This window comes from Eulemur rufifrons, chromosome 19, assembly GCF_041146395.1.
Source record: "Eulemur rufifrons isolate Redbay chromosome 19, OSU_ERuf_1, whole genome shotgun sequence".
Classification (NCBI taxonomy): domain Eukaryota; kingdom Metazoa; phylum Chordata; class Mammalia; order Primates; family Lemuridae; genus Eulemur; species Eulemur rufifrons.
The window spans coordinates 56,868,586-56,893,495 of NC_091001.1; the positions used below are offsets into that span (position 1 = coordinate 56,868,586).

Genomic DNA, 24,910 nt, shown 5'->3' on the forward strand with positions numbered 1-24,910 from the left:
ATATTGGTCTGAGAGTCTTCCCCTCCCACAAAATACACTTTTAAAATCTTAAGTGGCTGCTAGTCAGGTTCACACTTCTCTTCAGTGGAAGTTAATGTGCCAGAAGACAGATTTCACGCAGGGACCTACCACCCAGGTTCACAGTTCTTCAGAGACCTTTGCAGTTTGGGGTTTGCTGATTTGGTCTTGGTGTTTTGTTGTGTTTTGTTTTGTTTTCTCTTACAGACAAGGTCTCACTATGTTGCCCAGGCTAGAGTGCAGTAGTTATTCTCAGGCACACAAACAGAGCGCACTACAGTCTAGAACTCCTGGCCTTAACAATCCTCACACCTCAGCCTCCTGGGTAGCTGGGACTACAGGCACATGTCACTATGCCTGGCTTTGGTCTTGATTTTAACTAAGTTGTAGTTTAAAATCCATTTGTTTTTCTTTAATTAAAATATTGATACCTAATACCCAAAAAAGTGGAAAAAAATAGGAAAAATGGCACCATTATTCCACCACTAAAATAGCCACTATGAACTTCTAGCCTTTCTTGGAAGTGTTTTCTGTTGCTTTTTAGGCATCTTGTATTCTTTCTACTCCTTAGAGTGAAATAGACACCTGTATTTTCTTCTAGTTTTCTTTCTGTTTCATTTTCATATAGCATTTTTCCATTTATTCAACATTTTTCTAATGTCCCAATAGTTTTATTGTTTCTTCTAGGTGGGTCTCATAATTTTTTGGTTTTTTTAAAATCTGGACTAGAACATTTTGTTTATGTATTGTATGGAGAATAGAAGTAATTTTCTTTATACCCTCTAACTAGGTGGGGTTTGAGAGATTTTAAGGTTGAGTTTTTCAAGTAAAACTTTACTCACATCTTGAATGTTTGAAATGGATTCTCTTTCTCCATTGGCAGAGACACACTTCACTGTCTGCAGGAACCCGAGCCCTCGCCAGGCTCTGGGGAGGACACCGCAAGGACTGCAAGGTCCCTGGGCCCTTCATGGTGTTGAGATACGAGCAACAGGCTACACAGATGGGATAAAAATGCACGCAGAGTCTTGTTCACATAAGAAACTTAAAAATCCACCTAACACATCATCATGTTGCCAAGTCTTTTTCACAATCATAGCCAAACTTTAGGTACTTTTTTTGGTTTTGTCTTGTTTACTTGGTTCTCAAATATTTGTAATCTAGGGGATGGGGCCAGTGGCGGGGGATAGAAGAAAAGGTGACCACATCTTCCATGATGGGCAACAATGCAACGGCCGACGCAAGTGCTGGCCACAGAAACCGAGAGCAGAGTAAGAAGATGCAATTAGATAAACAGATTTCCCTGTGGAAAACAGCAAGAGTACTAGTTTGTGAGCCAGGCATTGAGTACAGAACCGGCATCATCTCCTCTAATCCGCACCACAATCCAGGTACTATCATCCCTCTCTACAGATGCATAAACTGAGTCTGTCAGGTGCTATCACTTGCCCAGAACCACACAGCCAGACTGCCCGAACACAAGGCCCGACCCTTCAATACCGCAGCATGGGACAGCTGTGGCGGGGGCAGGAGAAGAGCCTCTGCCCTCTGTATCCTGCCTGACACTACACTGGAGCCATGTCACAGCCTCAGGAGGGCTAAAATACCCGCAGTCCCAGGGACCCAGCCTCCCTTTGCCAACCCCAGCATTAAAACAAGGAAAGCGGGTTTACCTCAGGGCCACCCCCCTCCCAAAGGCAAATAAAGGGTCTAAAAATATCTCCCTCACGTGTTCTACTCATGGTCAGAAATTCCTGTCCCAGGAGGTGGCCTGGCGTGGTGGAAAGAACAGCAGACTAGGAGTCACAGGGCTCTGCCTCTTCCAAGCCCTGGGGCCCAAGATGTGACAACACTGGAATAGTATCTTACTGGATTCTATTCTAGCATCTTACTGTCTCCCCTCCATCCCTCCATCCACTCCTTGTGTTCCTGAGCTCATGCTGGGTATGAAACATGGCGGGAATAGCCCGAGCTCCAGCTGGGAGGGATCCCTGTGGCTGAGCGAGTGTCAGAAGGGGCCGTACCTGGGTGCCGCTGCCTCGCATGATGTCCTCAGGGATGGCATAGATCTGGTTCTCCATCTCGACCTTCTGGAGCCCATTGTCTGTCACTTTCACCCAAAGCACACGGAAATTGGTCCCTCCAAGGTCCAGAGCCAGAAACTCTCCATGTTCTGCAGAAAAAAGGAAGGGCCACTATTAGTTTTGGGGAAAGACAAGAAGGTCAAACCAACCAAGACTTAAAACCCTGGTCCCTGCATGGACACTGGTCGTCTGTGGCCCATGGGGTTTACCTATCTCTACACACATTTATATATTGTCTGATTTATTAATTTACATCAACAATGAGACGGTTTCGCTTCCAACTTTGGGGCACTCACCCCCCCAACAAGAGCCAATTATCTCCTAAGTGCTTTTAGCAAGCCCCCACCAAGCTCCTGGGGCCCAGCAAAGCCTGTGCCAGGGGTCCATGCCTCAGTTTTGTTCCTTCTACCCCCAGAACACCAAGCTGCTACAAGCCTGAGGGCCCTGGGCCTTCTGCCAAGTCATGATTGCAGTACAGAACTTACTTTCTAATGGGTACATGCTATGATGGCAATGTCCCACAGCAAGATCAGAGGGTCCTGTGATGAGTAGAATGGGGTCCAACTGGTTATAATTAAGAGGCCTAGCAAATAAGACAAGCAAGTGCCTTCCAAAAAAAGGATCTCAGGCTCACTAGAATGCGAGACAGAGACAATGCTGACCCCGGGTGTGTAAGGCAGGAGTTGGGCCACTCGGACAAGCCACAAAGCCGTGAGGGAGCCAGACAGGGGAAGTGGGAGACACCAAAAAGGAGCCACAGACACAGATGGGCCAAGATCTTCATGTGTCACCAGGAAGGTACAGCTCCTTCCCTCCAGGAAATAGCAGTGTGGACAGGAAACATCCAGATTCGGGACAATAATACAGCCAGCTACAGGGAAGTACCCCATTGTGTGACACAGAATGAAAGTGCTGAAGAGGCGCAGAGCCCACAGCCAGGGCAGGAGGCTGGCGGGGCAGGCAAGGCGAACCCCACGCTGGCTCCCCGCTGGGCTCCCGCTGCCCTGCCACGTGCCTTCTCTAGGGATAGAAGGCAATTTCCCAGGGGGCTCACTTATTGACACGTTTGTCAACACTCAGCCCCTTTCCCATGGGAGACTGCCACTCATGAAATGCAGGATGGCTGGAGGGTCAGGGAAGTGCTCCAACTGAATGACCCAACAAGGTTTATTCTGTGCCCAGGTCCCCCCAGAGCCTCTATCCAGCTCTTAGGCCCTGAAAAAAAGCCACATCTTCCCTAGTCCCTGAGACCACCACCCACAGTCCCCGGGGTCCTTGGGGGAAACCTGGGGCAGACATCATCCAGCAGAGACGTCCACACAACCAGCTGTTGGGGGCTGTGGCGGATGGAGACTGGCTCTGGGCCTACATCAGAATCCCCCCACATTTTAGCTCAGACGAGTTCCTGAGCCTCAGAGCTTCGGAGCCTCAGCTGCCTCATCTCTAAAATGGGAAGATCGTATCCCACTGGATTGCCATGAGGGGAAAAATTAGACAATGTGCCTCAAGCACCCAAACTGTCCCGAGAACTCAGGACACACTCAGTAAGTACTAGATATTTTCTCTCCAGGCTCTCAGCAAACACTGCCCACACCAACACTTGAGTCTCCCCAGCCCATGATGGCAGAAAACCTGTCCAAGAAAAGCCATTACAGTCAGCTCTAATGACTTCAGCATTCTTCCTCGGGCACTGATTTTCCATTCCCTACCCGGTGACTGCAGGCAGTCCCCGCCACCAGCTACAGCTGCCGGCTGGCAAGAGCAATGTCACCCCTGTCTGGGGTGATTCTACCCCACCTCGTGGCCAGGGGTGACTTTTCCAGACACTCCGTTCTGAGGCTTCCCTGGTGGTGGGACCTCAGCCAGATTCTAGGAAATGCTACGTGGTGGTTGTCATGAGGGATGAAAAGGAAATCAAAGATGAACTGCCTCATCAGCGCTCTGAAGTCCAGGACACACGCGATCCGCTGAATCAGTGGCCACGGGGGATTGAGGCGGCGAGGCCAGCCCAGCTAGACACACTGGACGGGCACAGCTCCATCAAGAATGGTGGCTTTGTAGTGTTTTCTGATGGACTGAAGGGCAACCACGAATAATAAAGTACTGCTGGTAATTCTGTTCCCAGGAAGGAACATGGTCCCTTGCTTTGCTTATAGGACTCCTCTGGAACAGATATTCCTCCAAAACGCTCCTCCACAAGCACACATGACCACAAGTACCAAAGCCATGGGCTATACTCCTCAGTCCAGGATCTGGGGCAGCCCCAGCATGTGACTCCAGAAATCCTGAGGTGACCCCTCTGGACAGTGGATGGACCCCCTCTCCTCATCCCCACCTCCATGAGAGGCCCCCAGGGAGCACTGGACCTCAGAAACAGGTGAGCAGGCCTCGTTTTGAATTCCAGCTCAGCTGCTGCACTACCTGTGGGGCGTGAGCACCTCATAGGGCTCTCTAAGCATGTCACCTCTCCCGTAGGTGCTTCTCTCAGAGGCTGTGAGGCGCACATGAAATATGGACTACATTACATGTGAATGTATGGACACACAGGAAGCCATCAATAAACAGCTGCTGTCATTGTCACTATTGTTGTCATTCCCTTGTGTGATTGTGTAGCTCCTCTTCTCAGCCACTCCAAACCCTCCCCGCTGCGACCGGTGGCTCAAGATCTACCTCCACTGTGAACCTTCGGGACACTCCAGAAGCCCAGAACAGAGTGCGTGTGATGGGCGTGAAGGACACATGCATCTACGGACAGGGGACAGTCAGACTGAACAGGGCAGGGAAAAGGCTCTGGAGCGAGCAAACATCCCTATGGCAGGTTTCTTAGGAAAGTACAAAGCCACACGGCAGAAGTCCCAGTAAGGTCCAGAGAGAACATTCTGTTGAGTAATTATAGTTAGTATTTGAGGCAAGTCAAGAAACCATCTCATATTGCGTTTGTTCATTGATGGTTCGTTTGTTAAGCTTAATGTTTGCGTGCCAGTTGTAGGATTTATATATGAGAGCACCAGGTGAGAGGTAAGGTTTCTTTTATTGTTAAGCATGCTTTTATCTCTGGATAACAATGTTAACTTTTTAAAAATAATAAAATACAAACACCTGGTTAAAAAATTCAGACAGTACAAAAGTAGACAAAATGAAAAGCAAATATCTCCTTTCTTCTCCACATCCCCAAAATAATCACTATTAGGGTTTCTTGGGTGTCCTCAGATACATTTATTTTATAAATACAGGGGATGCTGTAACAGACATCTTCCACAAAAAAAAAGGGTTTGCGTTGCTGTTTCCAAGGATGTGTGTTTTCAAGCTGGAGGGTATTGCCAAATTACCTTCCTAAACGTTTGCATCAGTTTCCACTCAAACAATCAGGTGCGCTTCACTCACCAGTGTCCTGTGTTATGTAGTAATTAATCTTTGCCAACCTGCTAGGTCAAAGTGATATCTCATTTTTTAAACTTAGTTTCTTTCATTTGAGTAAAGTTAGCATTTTGAAATGTTGACTGGCCTTTTGAATTCCTTTTTCTGTGAATCGTCTATTTGTGTCTTTTGTCTATTTTTTTGAAAGATATCCATATTTCCTTAATAATCTAAAAGAGCTCTTTGTATATGAAAGAAAATAACTGCATTGATTGTATGTTTGCAGAGTGCAGACTTCCTTACTTGTGTCTGGATTATCGTGGTAATAAAACAACGAAAAGACAAAGGCAGGTGTGAGAGAGATTTAGTAGACTGAAGGCCCAATATGTAGATGTCTTTAGCAGAAAAGAAACTAAGCAATGGGCACTTTGTTTATAAACATTATCTCATTAATTCTCAACGACCCGGTTTGGCATTACAATCCCAGTTTTACAAATGAGAAAACCAAGGCTCAGGTCAAGTAATTCAAAGCAAGGTTCAAATCCAGGCCAGGCTCTAGCCAAAGTTTCTGCTGCAAGAAGCCATGGGGCTGCTCACAGGAAAGCTATAAATCCTCAAATAGGGAATTCTTAACTACCAATGCCAACAGCATAAAACCCAGAGGTGGAGCAGCCCCTGAGTTAGCCTGGGTGACAGGAAGTAACAGTATGGCTCAGAAGTTGAGTCACTCAGTTAAGGTCACACAAGGGTCCATCTGACTCCAAAACCTGTGGCCATCCCTCTGCACCACACCCACATCTTTCGTGGCTGATTCCTGGAAGCCATAAAGTGGTGAGAAAGAAAGCAAAAGTGCCCTAATCTTTATCAGTGACCACCGCTGGGCTTCCTGGATGGCCACGTCCCCTCAGACTCAACCTTCTGTATGGAGTGAAGGGATGGGTGCGTGAGGTAGCAGGCACACGCCCACTGGCAGGGGGTGGCTCACCCTTCTCCCCAGAGGGACCTGCAACCTGCTAAAGCCTGTTGATGCCGGCTTTTAGTGGCCACAATTGTGCTGTCTCACAATTATACTCAACCTCCGTTCCCACCTCACCACACGGTTCCAAGTCCTCTCTGCGGAAGATCCTCCTCACTAAAAGCGTCACCTCTCCTACCCAAAAAATTAAATTAAATTAAATTACATCAAAATAAAAGAGAAGGGGCACTCTGTACTAGAAGAAGAAAAAGTGCTGGCCCGCAGCTAAGCGGAGCTGCAGCGGGAGTGTTGGGTTGTGCCACCTCCCGTCCAATTGCCCAACAGTTAAGATTCAAGTGGTTCCCCCTGGCGGAGTTTGCCTGCTGACTCACTTCCCAGCCTGGACTACCATTCTGCCCACTTTCAGCTCGGCTCTTATCAGGCACATAAGGTCAGCGAGATAAAGGGGTTTCAATTTCTCCTGGGAACTCACCTGTCACAGGGAAAGGCTGAGGACTAAAACGGCCCTGGACTAACCGCCTGGACAGGATAGGCAATGTCATCGTAGTTGAAGTGACATCAGTAATTTATTTGAACAGTCATCCCTCCAGCACTGTTAAAAGCATGTATTAACAGGTGGCCTGGTACCTAACAATGCCCGTGTATTTTCTGAAGGGTGAGGAGTAAGGGCCAGTCGAATTTTCCAGCAGGGTCTATTTTCAATCATTAGGTACTTGCCACTAATTAAAATAGATCACCACCTGTTCCTCTCATCAGGAGCTCGGAGCAGTGCGCCAACCAGAGTGACCAAGAGTGACTTGCAAACAGGCACTTGGGTTGGTTTTATATTTTTAAACAGCAGTGCCCCTTCATCTAAGGCACCGTGCTGAGAAGTGGCAGTGCCGGGATGAAGGGTGATCAGATGGACTTCTTCAGAACTATGGGCTCCAGAGCCCCCTTTTTAAACAAGTGGGTTTTACACATGTTCCCAGCATTCTGGAGATCCTTGAAGGTGGCAAGGTCTGTCCTTCGTGGAGGGTTAAGGTTGGCTAAGTAAGGTACAGCTCATCCCCTGCACCCTCACTTCCAATTTTCTTTCTTCTCTCTGCTTCTAAATGTCTTTTCTGTGAGATTCTATACAAGATTTAATTTGGTTTAAATTTGGGAATATGGTTCACGCCTCCAAAATTGAAAAAAATCCATTTGAAAAAATGTTTGAAAATCATTACTTTAAGAATCATAAAATGGGCTGGGCGCAGTGGCTCACGCCTGTAATCCTAGCACTCTGGGAGGCCGAGGTGGGTGGATTGTTTGAGCTCAGGAGTTCGAGATCAGCCTGAGCAAGAGCGAGACCCCATCTCTACTAAAAATAGAAATAAATTATATGGACAGCTAAAAATATATATAGAAAAATTGGCCGGGCATGGTGGCACATGCCTGTAGTCCCAGCTACTTGGGAGGCTGAGGCAGGAGGATTGCTTGAGCCCAGGAGTTTGAGGTTGCTGTGAGCTAGGCTGATGCCACGGCACTCTAGCCTGGGCAACAGAGTGAGACTTTGTCTAAAAAAAAAAAAAAAGAATCAAACAATGAATTCATTCTAGGCCCTTCTAACAAAATACTTCCCATTCTGTAATTAGTGTTTCAACACTGAGCACTGAAGATAGTTACTAAAAGCTTCTCAGCTGCTTGGTGCCACATACAACCCAGTCCCTGACTTGCCAAGGACAGAAAGAGAGCAAGCACCATGATAAGAGCTATTAGAGAAGGAACAATTATTTCTGCTGGGACAAGGAAGGCTTCTCAGGAGGCAATATGAGACAGCCAGGACTTGGTAAGTACGAAGAGAAGGAGATATATAGAGGTGTGGAGGTTCATGGAATGCTTGGTTGTCCAGTGAAGCAGGACAGAGGTTTGGTATAACTATGAGATGGCACTGATTTGTGGCTGCCAAAAATGGCATGTTCAGAGCGGCTATAACATAGGGCTCACATGACATGGCTACAAGCACACAGCAAATGCCATTGCCAAGGACTTTCTTCTGGGTTCTCCAGGTCAGATCTGTGTTTTCAAAAGGGCTCTAGTAGCACCATGGAGAGCAGGTCTAGCACCAGAGAGATAGCTAGAGGCTACTGTGATAGCTGAGCTGCAAAGAAGGCCTGGCTTCCAGGGCCACGTAGAGTGGTCAACCAACCCAGTTTGCCCAGGACAGAATGGTTTCCTATGACATGGGACTTTCAATGCTAAAACTGGGAGAGGCCCAGGCAAATCATGACAGCTGGACTATATTAGATCTGACCATACAGCCTCCAGCCCTTGCTTGTCACCCAATGCCTGAGGCATGCAGCCTTGAACTTGGAGGTGGTCAAAGACACACATCCATAATTTCACATCCAGTTCCAATGCTCCCAAAGGGACCTGGCCCTTTCTGCCCTACAACAGCATTTCCAGTGGCCCCACGTGACTGCACTGAACATTCCAATCTTCCTCTACAGACTGGCTGTGGCTTGAGTGGGCCTTGTTTCTTCCTTTGGATTTCAAGTTCCTGTTGGTACATAGCAACGGACTGCTCCGAGAACATGTGGCATATACTCCAAATGAGAGGAGGACTGAAGAGATAAATCTCCAGGTCCTGGGTAGGTAATCCAGCCAGACACAGGTCTCAAGGGATGTATTTCCCATATACCTGGAAGCACCACAATCACTGCTACATCTGGCAACTTCTTTTTAAGCTCTCGGATCCCAGTTACTTCATTACACTGCAACGTCAGCCTCCACTCAATAGCTCAGCAATAAAGTAACTCACGCTGTTTAAGGCATCAAATCACAGTCAGTTAATGCTGGTGTCTGGTACAATCAAGGAATGGGGTAATCCGATCTTCTACGTCATTAGTTTTCAAACCATTTTAAGCAACAGGATGCTTTTTTCCAAACAAAATTGGTATGCCAAATGCCAAAATGTAGAAATAAAGAAAAATAGAGCTGCTCCAATTGAAGGGATAAAACACATGGTTAGTGCCACAAAGCTCCTAGAACATCTTTGGAAAGAAGTGTCCTAAGTGCTTTTTTTTACTCAGGAAATAAATGTTTCTTAAGCTCAAAACATGTGCCGGTCACAGAGAGGTGACACATTAGCCCCACAGATGCAAAACCTCTCTTTAAAGGATTAAAACATGACTGTTTCAATATTGTGTCGGTTTTAAGCAGATTAAGCTTTTCAGGAAGGTAGACCTTGGTTCAAATCCCTTTTTAGCATGTATTAGCTATGTGACTTTAGGTAATTTTTAGTAATCTGATACTCAGACTTCCTCATCTGGAAAAAAAAAAAAAGGCAGGGGGAGGATGATAATAATAGCCTTCTTCTAGCCAGCACTTCCCTCCACACCCCAGAACACAGGGAAACACACACAGAGTTTGTCAAGATTCAGTGCAATCAAGTGCAGTGCCTGACGTGTGCAAATGCCATCTCCTATATGGAGGCTATCTGTTAGTACAAGCTTCCACACCACATAAACCACTTAACTTGCTTGTGCACTAGCTGTTGTATATGACTCCCCTGCATGGCTGTTGATATAATCCAGAGCAACCAAGATAAGGGCTTCTTTCGGGTTTAACCAGCCTCCATGCAACCTGTCCCCAGCCCCGTCTCCCTTTATCATATCATGTGCTTGCATTATATGGCCCGATATCGCTCTCTAATTGTTTTGTCTGCATAGGCCTTATCTCTCCAGCACAATTTTCACTCTTCAAAGGCAGGGCAGGGCACAAGGCAGCTCAGCACACCGCTGCCCCGGGAGGACTGTTGAATGAACAGCTAGGCCTGAGTTACTAAAAGCACAATTGATACATATCCGCGCTAGTCGTGTGAGGGGTATATAAACATAAGATGCGCCACCAGGGGTGTGCTTAAGGGCCCAGGCATTGGCCATGCTTCTGGCAGAGTTCAAATCCCAATTCCGCCACTTGCCCAATATGTGACTTTGGATAACTTGCCTAACTGTGCTAAATCTATCTTCTTTTTTTGTAAAATGAGGTTCAGAGTACCTACCATTAGATCACTGTGAGAACTGATGAGCCAGCTCAAATACAGCACTTAGCTCAGTACCTGGCACTTAATAAGTCTGCAGTTTTTATCATAATCACTGTCGGCATCACCATCATCATTCCCCACTCTCTGGCTAGAAGATGGGATATATTCTATTCACCTGTGAAAGTAATTCACAAATCAGGGAAGTAGAGAAGGATCAAACGATCGATTTGACAAGGACTCACCCTCTCTCTGTCTTATAAGACATAGTTATATGCAAACAATCTTGCCAACACAAAGTGGGTAATAAAGACGCCACAAAGCTACTTCATTACTAAATTAGAACATGAGGCTGGAACACTTGTAGATTTTCAGTCAGCCTGTACTTGAGCTTATTTTACTGGTACAATGCTAACTCATATTTGTCATCCATTTTAAAAGACAATAATCTGATTTGCCCTAGAAACGTTTGTTCAACGTGAGCCAATGTAAACTGTCAATCTCATCGCCATGGCGTCAGGGCTACCTACACTTAAATCCCAACACTGTCACCATCTGACCACAGATGACCTTGGCAACCCGTCAACCTCTTTTAGCCTCAGCTGCCTTTTTGTTAAAGTGAGAATATCTCTCTCCTAAGGCTTTTATTATGGAGAATAAAACAGATTTATGTAAACAGCCTAGTGCAGACATGGTGGGTGCTCATTAAATGTGTCAATTATTCTTGCATTTCTCTTAAGATGGAGCTGTCCTCTGAAAGCCAGCCCCCTGTGATGTGTGTGGTGGGCCTGACAGACCTGTGGGTGGGGCTGGTACCCCAGTCACATAAGCAGCCATAACATAGATTAGGGCTGCCTACAGAGAGGTCAAGATGGTGTGATTCCCAACAAATACAAATGAATGCTTTCTTTACTCAACTCTCCACTGCAAAAAAAACAACCGGAGGAGGAACTGACAACAAATACTGGTGAGGATAATTTGAGGCCAATAGGCATGAAGAACTTTCGAATATTGTTGGTGGGAGTGTAAATGGTTTAACGACTTAGGGGAAAGGTCTGGCAGTTTCCTAAAAATTAAATATATACCAAACTCTGTGACCCAGTCATTCCACTCCTAGTTGTTTACCCAAGAAAATGAAAACGTGTGTCCACAAAAGGGCTTGTGCAGGAATGTTCATAGCAGCTTTACTCATAATAGCCAAAAAGTGGAAATTGTCCAGTTGTCCATCAATATTCATGCCATATATGATTCCAATCATACCATGGAATCAGCAACCAAAAGGAATGAACAACTGATAAGCACAACATGGATAAATACTACATTATCATGAGTAAAAGAAGACTTACATAAAAAATAAATATTGTATGAGTCTATTGATGTGAAGTTCTGAAACAGGCAAAATTAATATACGTGGAGAATAGTAGAACGTGATTGCTTCCAGGGAGTCAAGGGCAGGGATTGACTGGGAAGAGGCCCAAAGGAACTTTCTGGGATGACAGCAATGTCCTCTATCTTGGTGGAGATAGTTTTAAACAAGTGTATGTATTTGTCAACTCATCAAATGATGCACTTAAGATTTGTGATCTCATTGCATGTAGATCTTACATCAAAAGAAAAAAGAGCAACTATTGAACTCTAGGTAATATGTAGGCTGAAGTTTTAGGGTTGAAATGAACTGATTTCTGCAATTTATTTTGCAACGCATCAAATAAAACCAGACCAACTGATGGATGGAGGGATAGAGAGGTGTGAGAAAGCAAATCTAGTAAAATACGGATGTTCACTACAGAATTCTGTCAACATTTTTAAAACTGGGAAAAAATGCAAAAGAACAAATAAAGACCATTTTTTACATACTTGGGCTGACACCAAATTCAGTCATCTGAGTAAGCCATTCTTGGGCTGTTTATACCTACTGCACTTTTAACTATGACAACTACATTCCTTCACACTGTACAGTCCATACAGTCGTGAAGCATGGGAACTTCAGAACTGGCCTTGCACATTTCGCCCCCACGGGCTCAGTGGCTGCTGACTTCCCTGCCTTCTTACAGAGAACCCATGAACCACAACATAGACATTCCTTTTTCACCAGTTTAATGAAGGCCTACATCATAAATGAATGGCCCGAAACTTCCTGACGTCTCTCCTACATTTTTGACCAGGACTTTTATTGCCATTAGATAGCTGGGGCCTGTATAAAAGAGTCAGGCCTGGTCTTCACTACAAAATGCAGGGCCTCTGGGGATGGGATGAACCCTCCCTCCACACTAATCAACTCCAAAATAAAGGACCTGGGAGGCTCACTCGCCTTTTTTCAGTAAATTTGGCACTGAGTGTGCCTTTTGCAGTGGTGGGTTGTGGCTGCAGGAGTGTGTTTATAGCATACATGGAAAAGTCACATATCTGATTCTCCCTTAATTCTCAGAGAACCAACTCTGATGGTTCCTTTTTTTACAAATGAGGAAACAGGAACGATCGTAGCATCAATGATTATTCTGAAGCACACAGCTTGAATTCAAACCCATTTAGACTTTTGATTTTCACCCCTCACCCCACACCACCCTGAAACTACACATTTCATGCCTAGCAAGAAGTAACCACTTTCATAAATGCCGGTCTAAAACAAGACTGGGCTGAGGACCATTTAAGGCAGCAGCTTTCAAACTGCAAGTTGAAAAACATTTAGTAGGTTCTAACTAGCAACTTTCTTAAAGAACAAAAGACAATACATCAGACTGCATCACATTTAAGAATAAACATGGGTCCCTGAAACTTCTGTTTCATTTTAATATAAATATTTATATGTAGGTGTTTCTTGCCGTGAAGACATAGTCCAGAAAAGTTACAAAGCTATTGATTTAAGGATTAGGTCCCTCTACATCAGAGTTTAGTTCTGAAGCTTAATTTCTCAGATTTGAAAAGAAATGCTGAAAAATGAATGGGCTGAGAAAGGAAGGTTCTGGGAAAGGCAGCTTTGAGCAGACTCATCTTCACCAGCAGAGGCGGCAGCAGCAGCAGCAGCCCAGGCTGTGGCCCAGGCTTTCCTCTCCACATTTCCCTGGGACAAAGGAGGATTCTTGTTTTTGAGAGTCTGTATTGACTTGGGAGTCACTGGTCCCCATTGTCACATTCTAAAACTCACACCCCCAACTGACAAAACAAACTTGAAAGTAACCCCTATCATTTACCTGGTGTATACATTCCAGTTTATATCCTAATAACTTTATGATATGTGTATATGTGTCCATAAGCAATGTAGATAAATGCTTTGAGGGATTGTTAAAAATTTACATTCAATTATCATGAGACACATGTCCTCCTGCAACAAGTTTCCATTCATTGTTTGAAAGGTATCCGCATATATGTGCTCATTTATATAATATATGCTATAGAGTATTCCATCACATGAATATACCTTAAACTGTTTCCAACATGCTGTCATTACAGGCAACACTGCTATGAACATTATGGGACCATGTCTCCTGGGATTCATATGGGAGTTTATTCAGGGTACATAATTGGAAGTGGAATTGCTGGGTTGTCATATACATATTTTCCACTTTACTACAGATTGCCAACTTCAAGTGTCAGGATAACCGCTGTTAGTAGTTTGATGCATATCCTTGAGATTTTGTGCACCTGTACATACACATATGTATACACAATGTACAAATATGAATATAGACAGATACATGTAACTGTTTTACAAAATGAGATCGTACTTCACATAATATTATGGCTCTTGTTTTATAATGGGTTGGAGAGGACTCTTGTCTTCTGCATTAATTGACTGTGCCCATCTGCTATAGTTTGGATGTTTGTCCCCCAAGCTTCATGTTGAAATTTGATCCCAATGTTGGAAGTGCAGTCTAATGGGAGGTGTTTTGGTCATGGGGGCAGATCTCTCATGAATAAATTAATGTCCTCCCTGGGGCAGCAGTGGGGTGGGGTGTTGAGTGAGTTTACACTCTATTAGTCCTGCAAGAGTTGGTTGTTAAAAAGCTCGAAGCTGTTTCCTCTCTCACCATGTGATCTCTGCCCACAATGACTACCCTTCCCCTTTCACCATGAGTGGAAGCAGCCTGGGGTCCTCATCAGAAGCAGATGTTGCTGCCATGCTTCTTGTATAATCTGCAGAACCTGAAGCCAAACAACCTTTTTTCTTTCTTCTTTCCTTTTTTTTCCCCCCCCAAGCAACAGGGTCACACTCTGTCACCCAGACTGGAGTACACCGGTGTGATCATAGCTCACTGCAGCCTCAAACTCCTGGGCTCAAGAGATCCTCCCACTTCAGCCTTCCAAGTAGCTGGGACTACATGTGTGCCACCAAGCCTGGCAAATTTTTAAAAACTTTTTGTAGAGACGGGATCTCACTATGTTGCCCAGGCTGGTTGCAAACTCCTGGCCTCAAGTGATCCTCTCACCTCAGCCTCTCAAAGTGCTGGGATTGCTAGGATGAGCCACCACACCCAGCCCTAACCTCTTAATAAAATATCCAGGTATTACTTGATGTCAACACAAAACAGACAAAGACACCATTGATAGATATTAAGGCTTTTTCCTTCATTACAGTATCTCAAAAGCTTTTGTGGAAATACACTAGCACACTAGTTCCAGTACATGTGCAGAATACTGGAACTGCTGGGTCAACCTCTTACTTTACAAAAGAGAAGACAGAGTCTCAGAGAGCAGAGGAGATGTGCTTGCCTATGGACCCCAAACAAGTGAGAAAGGAGGGGCTAGGGGCCAGGTTCCTGCAGTCTGGTCTCCACTACTCCAGGGGCCACTTCCTTTGCTTCCATGAATAAAACATCCCAAAATGTACAGCAAAGAGTTCACAGGGGAGAGGTGTCTCTGTGTCTCCAATCTCAGGAAAGCAAGGAGAATTTAAAAAGCTTATGCCATAATTACTTCTCCATTAACAAACTTATTCATCTGCTTATAATACAGGCTAAACAAGCATCCCAAAACCCATTTCAAAAAACTGTAGTTGAGGGCCGGGCGCGGTGGCTCACGCCTGTAATCCTAGCACTCTGGGAGGCCGAGGTGGGCGGATCGTTTGAGCTCAGGAGTTCGAGACCAGCCTGAACAAGAGTGAGACCCCATCTCTACTAAAAATAGAAAGAAATTATATGGACAGCTAAAAATATATATAGAAAAAATTAGCCGGGCATGGTGGTGCATGCCTGTAGTCCCAGCTACTCGGGAGGCTGAGACAGGAGGATTGCTTGAGCTCAGGAGTTTGAGGTTGCTGTGAGCTAGGCTGACGCCACGGCACTCACTCTAGCCTGGGCAACAGAGTGAGATTCTGTCTCAAAAAAAAAAAAAAAAAAAACTGTAGTTGAGCATTTGCTCTGTGCTCCAGCACTAAGTGCACAGGCTGACACGCGCGCACACACACACACACACACACACACACACAAAATGTGTCAGGGGTAGTCTTGAGGCCTGAACTTTGGCATATACAAGTTTGATTTCTGACTCAGCCTGTCATCAGCTGTGTGATCTTGGGCAAGTTATTTGACCATTCAAGCCTCAAATTCTTCATCTAAAAGAAATGTGGATAGAATTTGTACCTACCTTATAGAGTTTTGTGAAAAGCACATGAGTTAATACATGCAGGTGCTCAGAAAATCCCTCGGCCCTTAAAATGTATTTGGAAAATATTTAGGGTACTTAGTGCTAGTGTGGGGTGAGATAAAGACAAGGCCCTGGCCTTCAGGAGCTAGAGAATTTATTAGAATGTCAAATAGAAACATTGGAAATAGGTGTGGTTTCCCGTCAGAAGGAGTGGTGGGTGCAGCAAACATACCAATCCAGAGCACACAGAGGCCCCTCGCCTCAAGAGGCTCTTTGAAGGGCTGCAACACACACTCAGAATAATCCTAACAAGGTCACACCCTCAGTGATGGGTCCAGGCTGGGTCCCAAGGCTTCTGCAAACACATTTTAGGAACTGTACAAAGTCTTGTCAGGCAAACCAGGTCCCTAGAGACGCTCAGAGAGGTGAGCTCCAAGGGCACAAATGTGGAAACAGCGCGGGCACAAGGTGCATAAACATGCCCTGAGCCACGCCCTCCCCCAACCCCTCCCCACGACTCCTCTGCAGATGCCTCCCCAGCCACCAGCCAAGTTCTTGGAGACCTCACCTCCCTCAGGTTCCCGGGCTTTGTGCTCCCTGGTCCTTCCACTGCCCTGGCAGCTGCCCCTTGGGCTCTCTCCCCAGCCCTCTAGATGTGAGTAGCTACCCCCAGACCCCAGCCCTCATGGACCTCAGGGCTTCCTTGTCTCAAAAACAGAGGCACCTAGTGTGAGGATTAAATGGAACACGCTGTGCAAGAGCTCTGACACACCGTGTGCATCCCCAGGCAGCTGGGCTCACCCTGGAATCCTTTCTCCCCTGCCCACCACCACCCACCAGGGCCATATTTTGTGTTTTCCTAGCCTCACATCACCCACCCCCCACCCCCACACTCCGCAGGTACTGCCGACGATGCAGCACCGCCAGGACAGGTCTGCCCAGACCCCCTCACAAACCTGCATTCGTTCCCTAGCACCTACTGAAGAAGGACTCCACGTTTTAGGCTTGCACTCAAGGCCTTCTGTGATCTGGCCCTAACCCACACTTTTCTGACTTGAATATCCACCATAACCCTTTTCTCCCCCGTAATTAAATCACTTTCTGGGTGGCTCACCATGAAATTAGGATTCTGTATCCAAATAAGGGGATTAAACCGAGCTTAACAGGTTCATATTGCAGGACTTCAGAGCCTTTAATTCCTTAATATGCACTGTGGCTTTTCACATTTTCCCCAAGTTTATTCAGACTTCTAGTACTTTTGTCATGGGGTTCAAGAAACAATCTAGACAATCTGTACGGCACTGTTTCTCCAGCATGCCTATAGAATGTGCCAGTTGGGGCGTGTGTAGGTGGGCCAAAGAGCACCCTGTGTGACCCTGTGAGGCACGTTTGTGGCAGTTCGCCACCACCACTGTGTAAAATCCCAAACTGGGCCAAGCAGCCTTTCTCAGCACATAGGTAGAACACAAATGACTGCAGCAATGTCCTGGTGGGGCTGACGAGAAGTGCTTCTCCCTGGACTGCCAAGGCTGCTGTCTACACCATCCCACAGCCTTCCGTTCAATTCCCTGGCTGGTTTCTGAGGCTTAAAACCAAGGAACCTTCACTGACACATAGCTTCTTGGGTCCCTGAGCAAAGCCAATCAAATGCCCTCCTGTAATGGGGCACCCAGCGCCACCCCCCAGGTGCAGTACCTGTCCCGTCTGGAGTAGACCTCACAAAGGTGGGCAGCATTTTCACTGATGCAGTGGGGTGGGTGGTGGCTCCGAGCCCTTTCTCCATCTCCCTGCGGAACCGCTTGGAGATCTCCAGAAGAGTCTCATCAGAGAGACGCATGTGGTAGAGATACTGGTCAACCTGAAAGAGGAGGAAAGCAAGAGTAAAGACCTACGGGGTAAATAAATTATGTTATAGGTCCACGTCACGGAACATCACTCAGCCCTTCAAAAGCATAAAATCTGTTGTAGATAGAAGTTTATTATTAAAGATCATTAACAGGAATTGATTTGACAGGACTTCATCTTAAAAAAAACCTCTAAAAATTAAAATTATAAAAATAGGTTTAATTTTATGTCTAGAGAGAATAGTACAGATGGGGGAAAGGATTATCAGAGAAGAGGAAAGTTCTTTTCAGAATGGTCGAGTTGGAATGCCTGTGACAACATCCCAGGAACCAGGGTCATTACCCTCTCTCTTGTTCCCCACGCACCTCACATGGCCAGTCATGCCCATCCCACTGCCCCTCACCCTAGGCCAGGTAGTCACCACTTCTTACCTGGACTTACACAATCCCAGGTTCTACTTTTACGTCTTCATCCATTTTCTACCCCAGCCAGACTCTGCTGATTCACTGCTGAAAACAATTCAGCGGCTTCCCATTGGAACGAAACTGGAAATCCTTCTGAGGCTCTACATGATCTGGCCCCTGCCCCCACCTCCTAACCTCGTTGTCATGCATCTGCACTCTTTGTGCAGACTACAATCCCTGGCTCAGTCCCCCAACTTTCCCAACTCGGAGCTCGAGTTGCTCGTGCAACTGCATACCCTGCCAGTCCCTTGCCAATCCTTCAGGCCTCTCTCTGCAGGGGCCTCCTCTGATCCTCCCCAACACAACAGTCAGGCCTCCCTGTTACTCCAAGCACTTGAACTTTTCCCTTCACAACACCATCCACAATTTGGAAATATATATTAGTAGTATCCAAACCATAAGCACCGAGGGCTAGAAGAACAATGTCTATGTGTTTGCCTTTGCATCCCCAGAACCTAGCACAGCATCTGACACATAGGACAGGCTCTATATAAATGATGACACAACCTCTCCTATGCTCAGCAGTGGTGGAAACACTCCTTAGCCATTCATTGATCTTGTTTTCAACATAAATCTACATGAATGTGTCCCAGATTTAACACCAGGAGAAGGAGAAGCATTAGGAGCCCCTCTCAGATGGTTTCCTTCTTGGAAGCTCTCTCTGCCTTGGCCATGGATAATTCCAGTTTTCTCCAGTCAGGAAAAGGTCTGATGGAAACTTATCCACGGAGGCACACAAGTTCCCACACTGTCACTGTTCCCAGCAGCAGTGTCCGTGACAGAGAAGGCTGCCGGCCAGCAGGGGGGCAGGAGTAGAGAGAATCAAGAGTACTGGGCCAGGTCGCAGCTGTGCCCTCAGTTGTGAGCATCGTGGCCCTCCCGGCCAGTGTCACCAAACTGAGGCACTAGAAGGGATGCTGCTCTTTCCAGCTCTGAAATCTCAGCCCTCCAAAGGGCACAACTTTTAAGAATAAAAAACAAACCCAGTGTCCTCCTTTGTGACAAAGTAAAAGAGAAAAGTTTTCTAATTCACATCTTCTCCTTTCCAGGCTGTATCCTATCTCCTAACAGAGTTTGGGGCAAATTCTTCTCTTTGGACCTATTTTTGTCCCTGTAGAATAACAACACCGGCCCTCCTCAGACCATTTCAAGCATCCTGACCAGTATCTTTTATCCCTCTTCTAAGATCCCAAAAGTTGAAAGACCAAGGTCTGGGGGAAGTGCTGCAAGCAGCTAGAAGCCAGCATCAACCCCTCCACAACTGCCAAGGGTTTAAACACAAAGAGATAGATGCGATTCTCACCTGGGGTGGGGGGTGCGGGGACGGAGTAGGAGCAGAGAATGGTGGAGGGGCAACTTCCTCCTGCTAAGCAGGTCCCCAGCCACTTCTCCACTCCCTCCTCCAGCCTGGAGAGAGACCAGGCTTGTCATGTTGGGTTTGGAATTGCAAAAATGAAGATACCCCCAAATTCCCCTGTTGCCAGCATTTATTGAAAAGCCACTTCAGACTAAGGCCATAGGTCTAAATCAGGAAGAATCCAACTGTCCCTTCTGTTTGATTTCTGACTCCTGGTGCCTCACTTGCCTTGAGCCCACTGTCCTTCTGAATCTGCCTCAGTCTCCCAGGGCTCCACCCCCCAAGCAGTGTCACTGACCTCTGCTTCCTGCAACACCAGGGACCCAAGGTGCCTTCCCCATGATGACGTTTGAGGCTGCTCCAGAGGTAAAAGGTGGAGCTTCATCAGCCTGACACCAGACAAGCCACCTCCCTATTAGTGAAGTATCAGTGTACAGCCATCTCTGGTGACCTCAGGGCCAGGGCAATTTTGACAATCCCAGAGTCCTCCCACTCCAGATCCAATGACACCTTGACTGTCCCAGGAACACTATGTCATGACTAGAACATCTTGGCGTTAATATACAAATTCCCGGGCCACCCAAACCAGAGGCCAATGTCAGGCCACATCCACCTGAGATGTCCTCGTGGGCAGCAGTAATAACAGCAAACGCTTACAAGGCTCCTGCTTTTGCCAGACCCTCTTCCCAAGGTTTTGCTCCCATGAACTCATTTCATCTTCACAAAGCCCTCTAAGGTAGGTAGTGTCAGCCAGTCCCTCCATCCTGCAGAGCGGAGTCCCACAGACACAGGGGCTGAGCTGGGGCTGACGGAGCAGGAGGGCTCACCTGTACTCCTGTACACTCTGCTAAATGACTGCCCCTTTTCTGCTGGACTACAGCAGGGTCTATACAGGCCAAATTGCATTGCAGCAAATGCAAGCTGGCCATGCCCATTAACAGGTCATCTTCAATTCCAGTCATTCCCCAACATAGACACGAAGGGCAGACAGCAGAAAGCATGGCCCACACGGCTGGCTGAGCAGGTCAGAGGGCAGCAGACATGTCTCTGGACATTGTCCTCCCACCTTGCTACTTTCCCAAAGAGAGGAGAGTCCCAGGAGCCTCACTGACCCCCCACCCCCACCCTCCCACACACACACACACACACACACACACACACACACTCTCCACAGGTGGCTCTGGGCATTTGCAAAGGCAGCAGGACAGCTCCTGCCTGGGAGAGCTGAGCCCATCCTGTCCTGTCCTGCCTCATTAAAAGGCTCCACCATCTCGTCCTGAAACAGCAGGTCATGTACACAAAAGAACAAATCCTACAGCAGCCAGCTTAGTTTATCTTTGATGTTTGAACGGCTACAAGTTGTTAGAAATCCACTCAGATACTTCTCATCCTTAACCCTAGAAGAATCAAGTCACCCTTTTACTCAAGTCATGCTGCCCTTTGCCCTGTAGATTATAACTATTTCTCACGGGTTCAATGACAGATGAAAACGATGACAATGATGACAGTTGCAGTCGCTCAACATTTATCAAGCATTTCCTACCTGTCAGGCGCCATCCTACAGCTTTACTGACTTGATCTCCCTTGTCTTCTTGTAAAACTTCTGTACCCGTTTCACAGGTCACTTGGGCGGTGAGGGGTAGAGCTGGGGTTCAACAGAGGTCTGCTGGCTCCAATGCCACGGCCCCTTGCCTGTCTCTTGTCCCCTCTTAGTGTGGGTGGCACCCCTGCTGACCCTGTGGTTTCTTGAACGACTCCAGGGCCTTAGTTTCCTTTCCATAACAGGAGGAGACCAAGAGAAAGGATATGAAACAACTGTGAAAAACGCCAAGTCCAGTACCTTGGCCCAAACTTCCCCTCTTTCACCTTGGTCAAAGCTTGGGAGTGGACGGCACCTGGGCATGATTATGTATCCACCCAGCCTATTAGGGCCACTCAGGTGGGGATTACTAATCACCTAATGTCACAGCTTCCTAAACACACCAGTGGTGCCCACCCAGCCCTGGCAGGCACTGCTGTGTTGAGTGAACGGTAGCCAAGGGAAACAGAAGTCAGAAACAAAAAGCAGCTGCCATATAAAGACAGTTTTCCAGAGTTGGGAAGGAAGCGAATGCGGTTTTCAGAATCCTGCCAACTTTCAGCCACAGTGCAGCCGGAGGGAGGGAATACTGGGCCCAAAATCCTGGGACAAAGTCATTTAGGAGATATCATGTGTATACACAGCAGTGAGACTACAGCTAAAAAATATTCACTCTTAGAAAGGAAAGGCCCCTGGGACAAAATCCCACTGAACATAGCTTTTGAGTTTGTCTAGTTTGCCTCCCCCCACCCAATAGATAGTCATCTGGCCTACGTTTGAATGCTTCCAAGCCTGAGAGGCTCACTATTTCTCTAAATTCCATTGTTGGTCAGCTCTAGTTGTTTGAAAGATTTTCCACAATCAGAGATAAATCTGCTTTGTGATAACTGCTGCCTAATCTCCATTCTCCCCCGTGTGGTAAGAGTTTCCAAACTCGGCTGCACATCAGAATCACATGAGGAGCTTTTAAAAAACAGTAAGAATTCCAAAGATCCATTCCAGACTAACCAAATCGACACCTCTAGGCCTGGGAGTGCAAACATCTTCCCCTGTCCTCGGGCAGGTTTCCGCTGTGACAGCAATGTGGTCATGGCGGGCCCTGTTCTGGCCAACACTGCTTAAGGTCCTTTATACCACTTTTCTGCCCGGGGTCTTTGAAAGTCAGTAGTTAAGAGATGACGCCAAGTGTGTCCCAGTGAAATAATCCTGTGTTGATCCAGGGTGCTGGGAGTTATAAAGACAAACCCTGCGCTTGTTGTTGTTCAGAGATTTAAGTTGCTGGAAACCATCAGAGCAGAATCACAGAGGCCAACCCCCCCTTTGCAGCTAGTGGTGGCGAAGTGAGGGCTCTGGCACCAGAAATACCAGCTGTAGCATTTGCGCAGGTGACTCGCTCTCCAGCTGAGCCCCGGCTTCCTCAGTGTACCTCGGCTTCCTCAGTGTACCTCGGGATGAACACAGCAGTCATCGGCATAAGTGAGGTGACAAGGGGAGAGCTCTACATCGGCCCCTTTAAAGCCTCCCCGCCCCCTACCTCTTTCTTCTAGACTTCTCTCTGCACCTTCGGAGGATCAAGGACATTTCTCAACCCTACTTAGTCATGCTCAGGTTAACAAAGCAGAGCCCGTTTCCCCAAACTGTTCCTCCTCTCTCTGTGTGTGCATGGAGGCCGCTTCTCTCTACGTCCCCACCTGGGAGAGAGGAAAGGCGGGGGCATTCCAGGCTGGGGAGTCAGAGGCAGGCCAGGGCAAAGCCTGGCTCAGACGCGGGGATGCTGCCTGCCTGCCTGCCTGCCTGCCTGGGGGGCGAGGGCGTGTGTTAGGCAGAAAGCGATAGCAGTTTTAGTTGATATCTATTTAGCAATGGTGAGATTAAAACTTCCTCATTGGGCAATTTTGGTCACTTTTGTTTTTCCCATAACACACCAGTCTGACATGCCGGCTTCCCCTACAGAATTGAGGGTAGTGGCAGGGAAAGCCCCAAAGAGAAATTCACCCCATCCTCTTTATAAGTTAATGCCCAAAACAAGAAGCCATGAACACCCATCCCCTTAAGTGCCTGCATTTTCCTCCAGACCAGCATGAAAAGGAGGGCAAATTGTGTCATAGTAACCATGGGAGGATTGGAGAGAGCAAAAGGTCACCCTTGTAGAGGCTCCACTTCAAAATGGGCAGTGACCAGGGTGAGTCAGACCCAGCCCTGGCCAGGTATGGGGAAGCCAGGAAGGAAAGTTCTGGAGGGGAGAGCCAGAAAGGGATCTCAGAGAAACTAAGGCCCCGCAGGGAGCAGCCTTGGCCAAGGTCCCACAGTATAGGCTAGAATCTCCATCACCCAGGTGAACGACAACCTTGCAGGCCCAGAAGGGCCCATCTCTCTTGCAGGCCAATTCCAATTGAATGGCTGGTGGTCAACGCCTGGATCCCAAGGCCTACGGGCTGGTCCCAGTGCGAAATTGGCCCTGATCAAATTGAGAGCAATATTCCAACTTTGACAGTTTTTAGAAGAAGGACTATAAATCCTACCTTGAGTACCTGAAGAGGTTTAAATGGGAAGTAGAGAAGGAAAGGAAAAGTCTAGATCTGTAAGATTCATATCATTCAACCCCTGAATCCCTGACTACTGCTGCGGCCCCAGGGTCTCCCATCTTATAGCATTTATTGAACACCAATTATATACAAAGCTCTACAGTGCCCAGAAATATAATTTTAAAAGAAATCCTAGAGATAAATAGTGGTATTGGTTGCACAACAATGTGAATATACTTAATGCTGCTGGATTATACACTTAAAAATGGTTAAAATGGTAAATTTTGTTAGGTATATTTTTTCACAATAAAAAAAATGTTTTAAAGAAATCAAGATCCTTGCTCTCCAGGACTTGATAAGACAGCAAAGGACCTGGCTCATATTATAGACCAACAAGTGCCTCTGGAATGCACGGAGGGATGAATCTTGTCAGGTGAGAACGGCAAGCACAGCGGAAGGCAGCCGTGGGAAGTGTCACAGGTTTAAGTGGCCTGTGGGACTGACATTCATGGGAGATGGCTTCTGGGCTAAGACATCTCAGTGGATAAATGTGGAACTGGAGACCGCGATGTGACAGAGCTCAGGAGGCGTGGGCAAGCCCAAGATTGTGGAAGATTATCAATGCCAGGTGGCAGAAAGCTAGCTACTCATCTCACTACATTACATTAGATCTCTACAAAATGTTTCTTATTAGTAAGGTTTAATTCTATAACCTTTAATTAAGGGATCACAGGAAGGAAGGACCATGAAGACCACCCCACTGTGTCAAGCTGCTGTGCTGTTCACTAACACTTCCCTGCCCAGCCAGGAGAGAGTCTGGCTGCCCAGACACACTGTGCTTCCTGCTACACACCAATGAGATGAAAATGGCTGACTCAAGGAGAGCTGTCCTTTTTGCCTTGACTGTCAGGAAGCTCAAAGCTGTCAAGTTTTTTCTTTTTTTTTTTTACAATCATCCCCACCCATTTGATGACTCTTGTTCTAGGAATCGTTTTACTGAAAAAGTTGAACCAAATCACCAAATCCTTTTAGTAAGCTGGCAGAAAATAAATAATACACGAATGAGCAAACGCTTCTTAGTCATTTCTACATGACACACCCTCCTGGTAGAAGGGTAAA

At 46.7% G+C, this 24,910-nt stretch overlaps 1 protein-coding gene across 2 annotated transcripts in view; it reads right to left on the reverse strand.

Moving 5' to 3' along the window:
• Positions 1-24,910, reverse strand: part of HK2 (hexokinase 2) — a 65,117-nt gene that overhangs the window by 24,443 nt on the left and 15,764 nt on the right. For both annotated transcript variants that reach the window (XM_069494100.1, XM_069494101.1), the window contains exons 2-3: positions 17,717-17,879; positions 2,043-2,191 (exon numbers count right to left, since the gene is read on the reverse strand). In XM_069494100.1, coding sequence (XP_069350201.1) covers positions 2,043-2,191; positions 17,717-17,879 — 312 coding nt within the window. The remainder of the gene's footprint in view (positions 1-2,042; positions 2,192-17,716; positions 17,880-24,910) is intronic.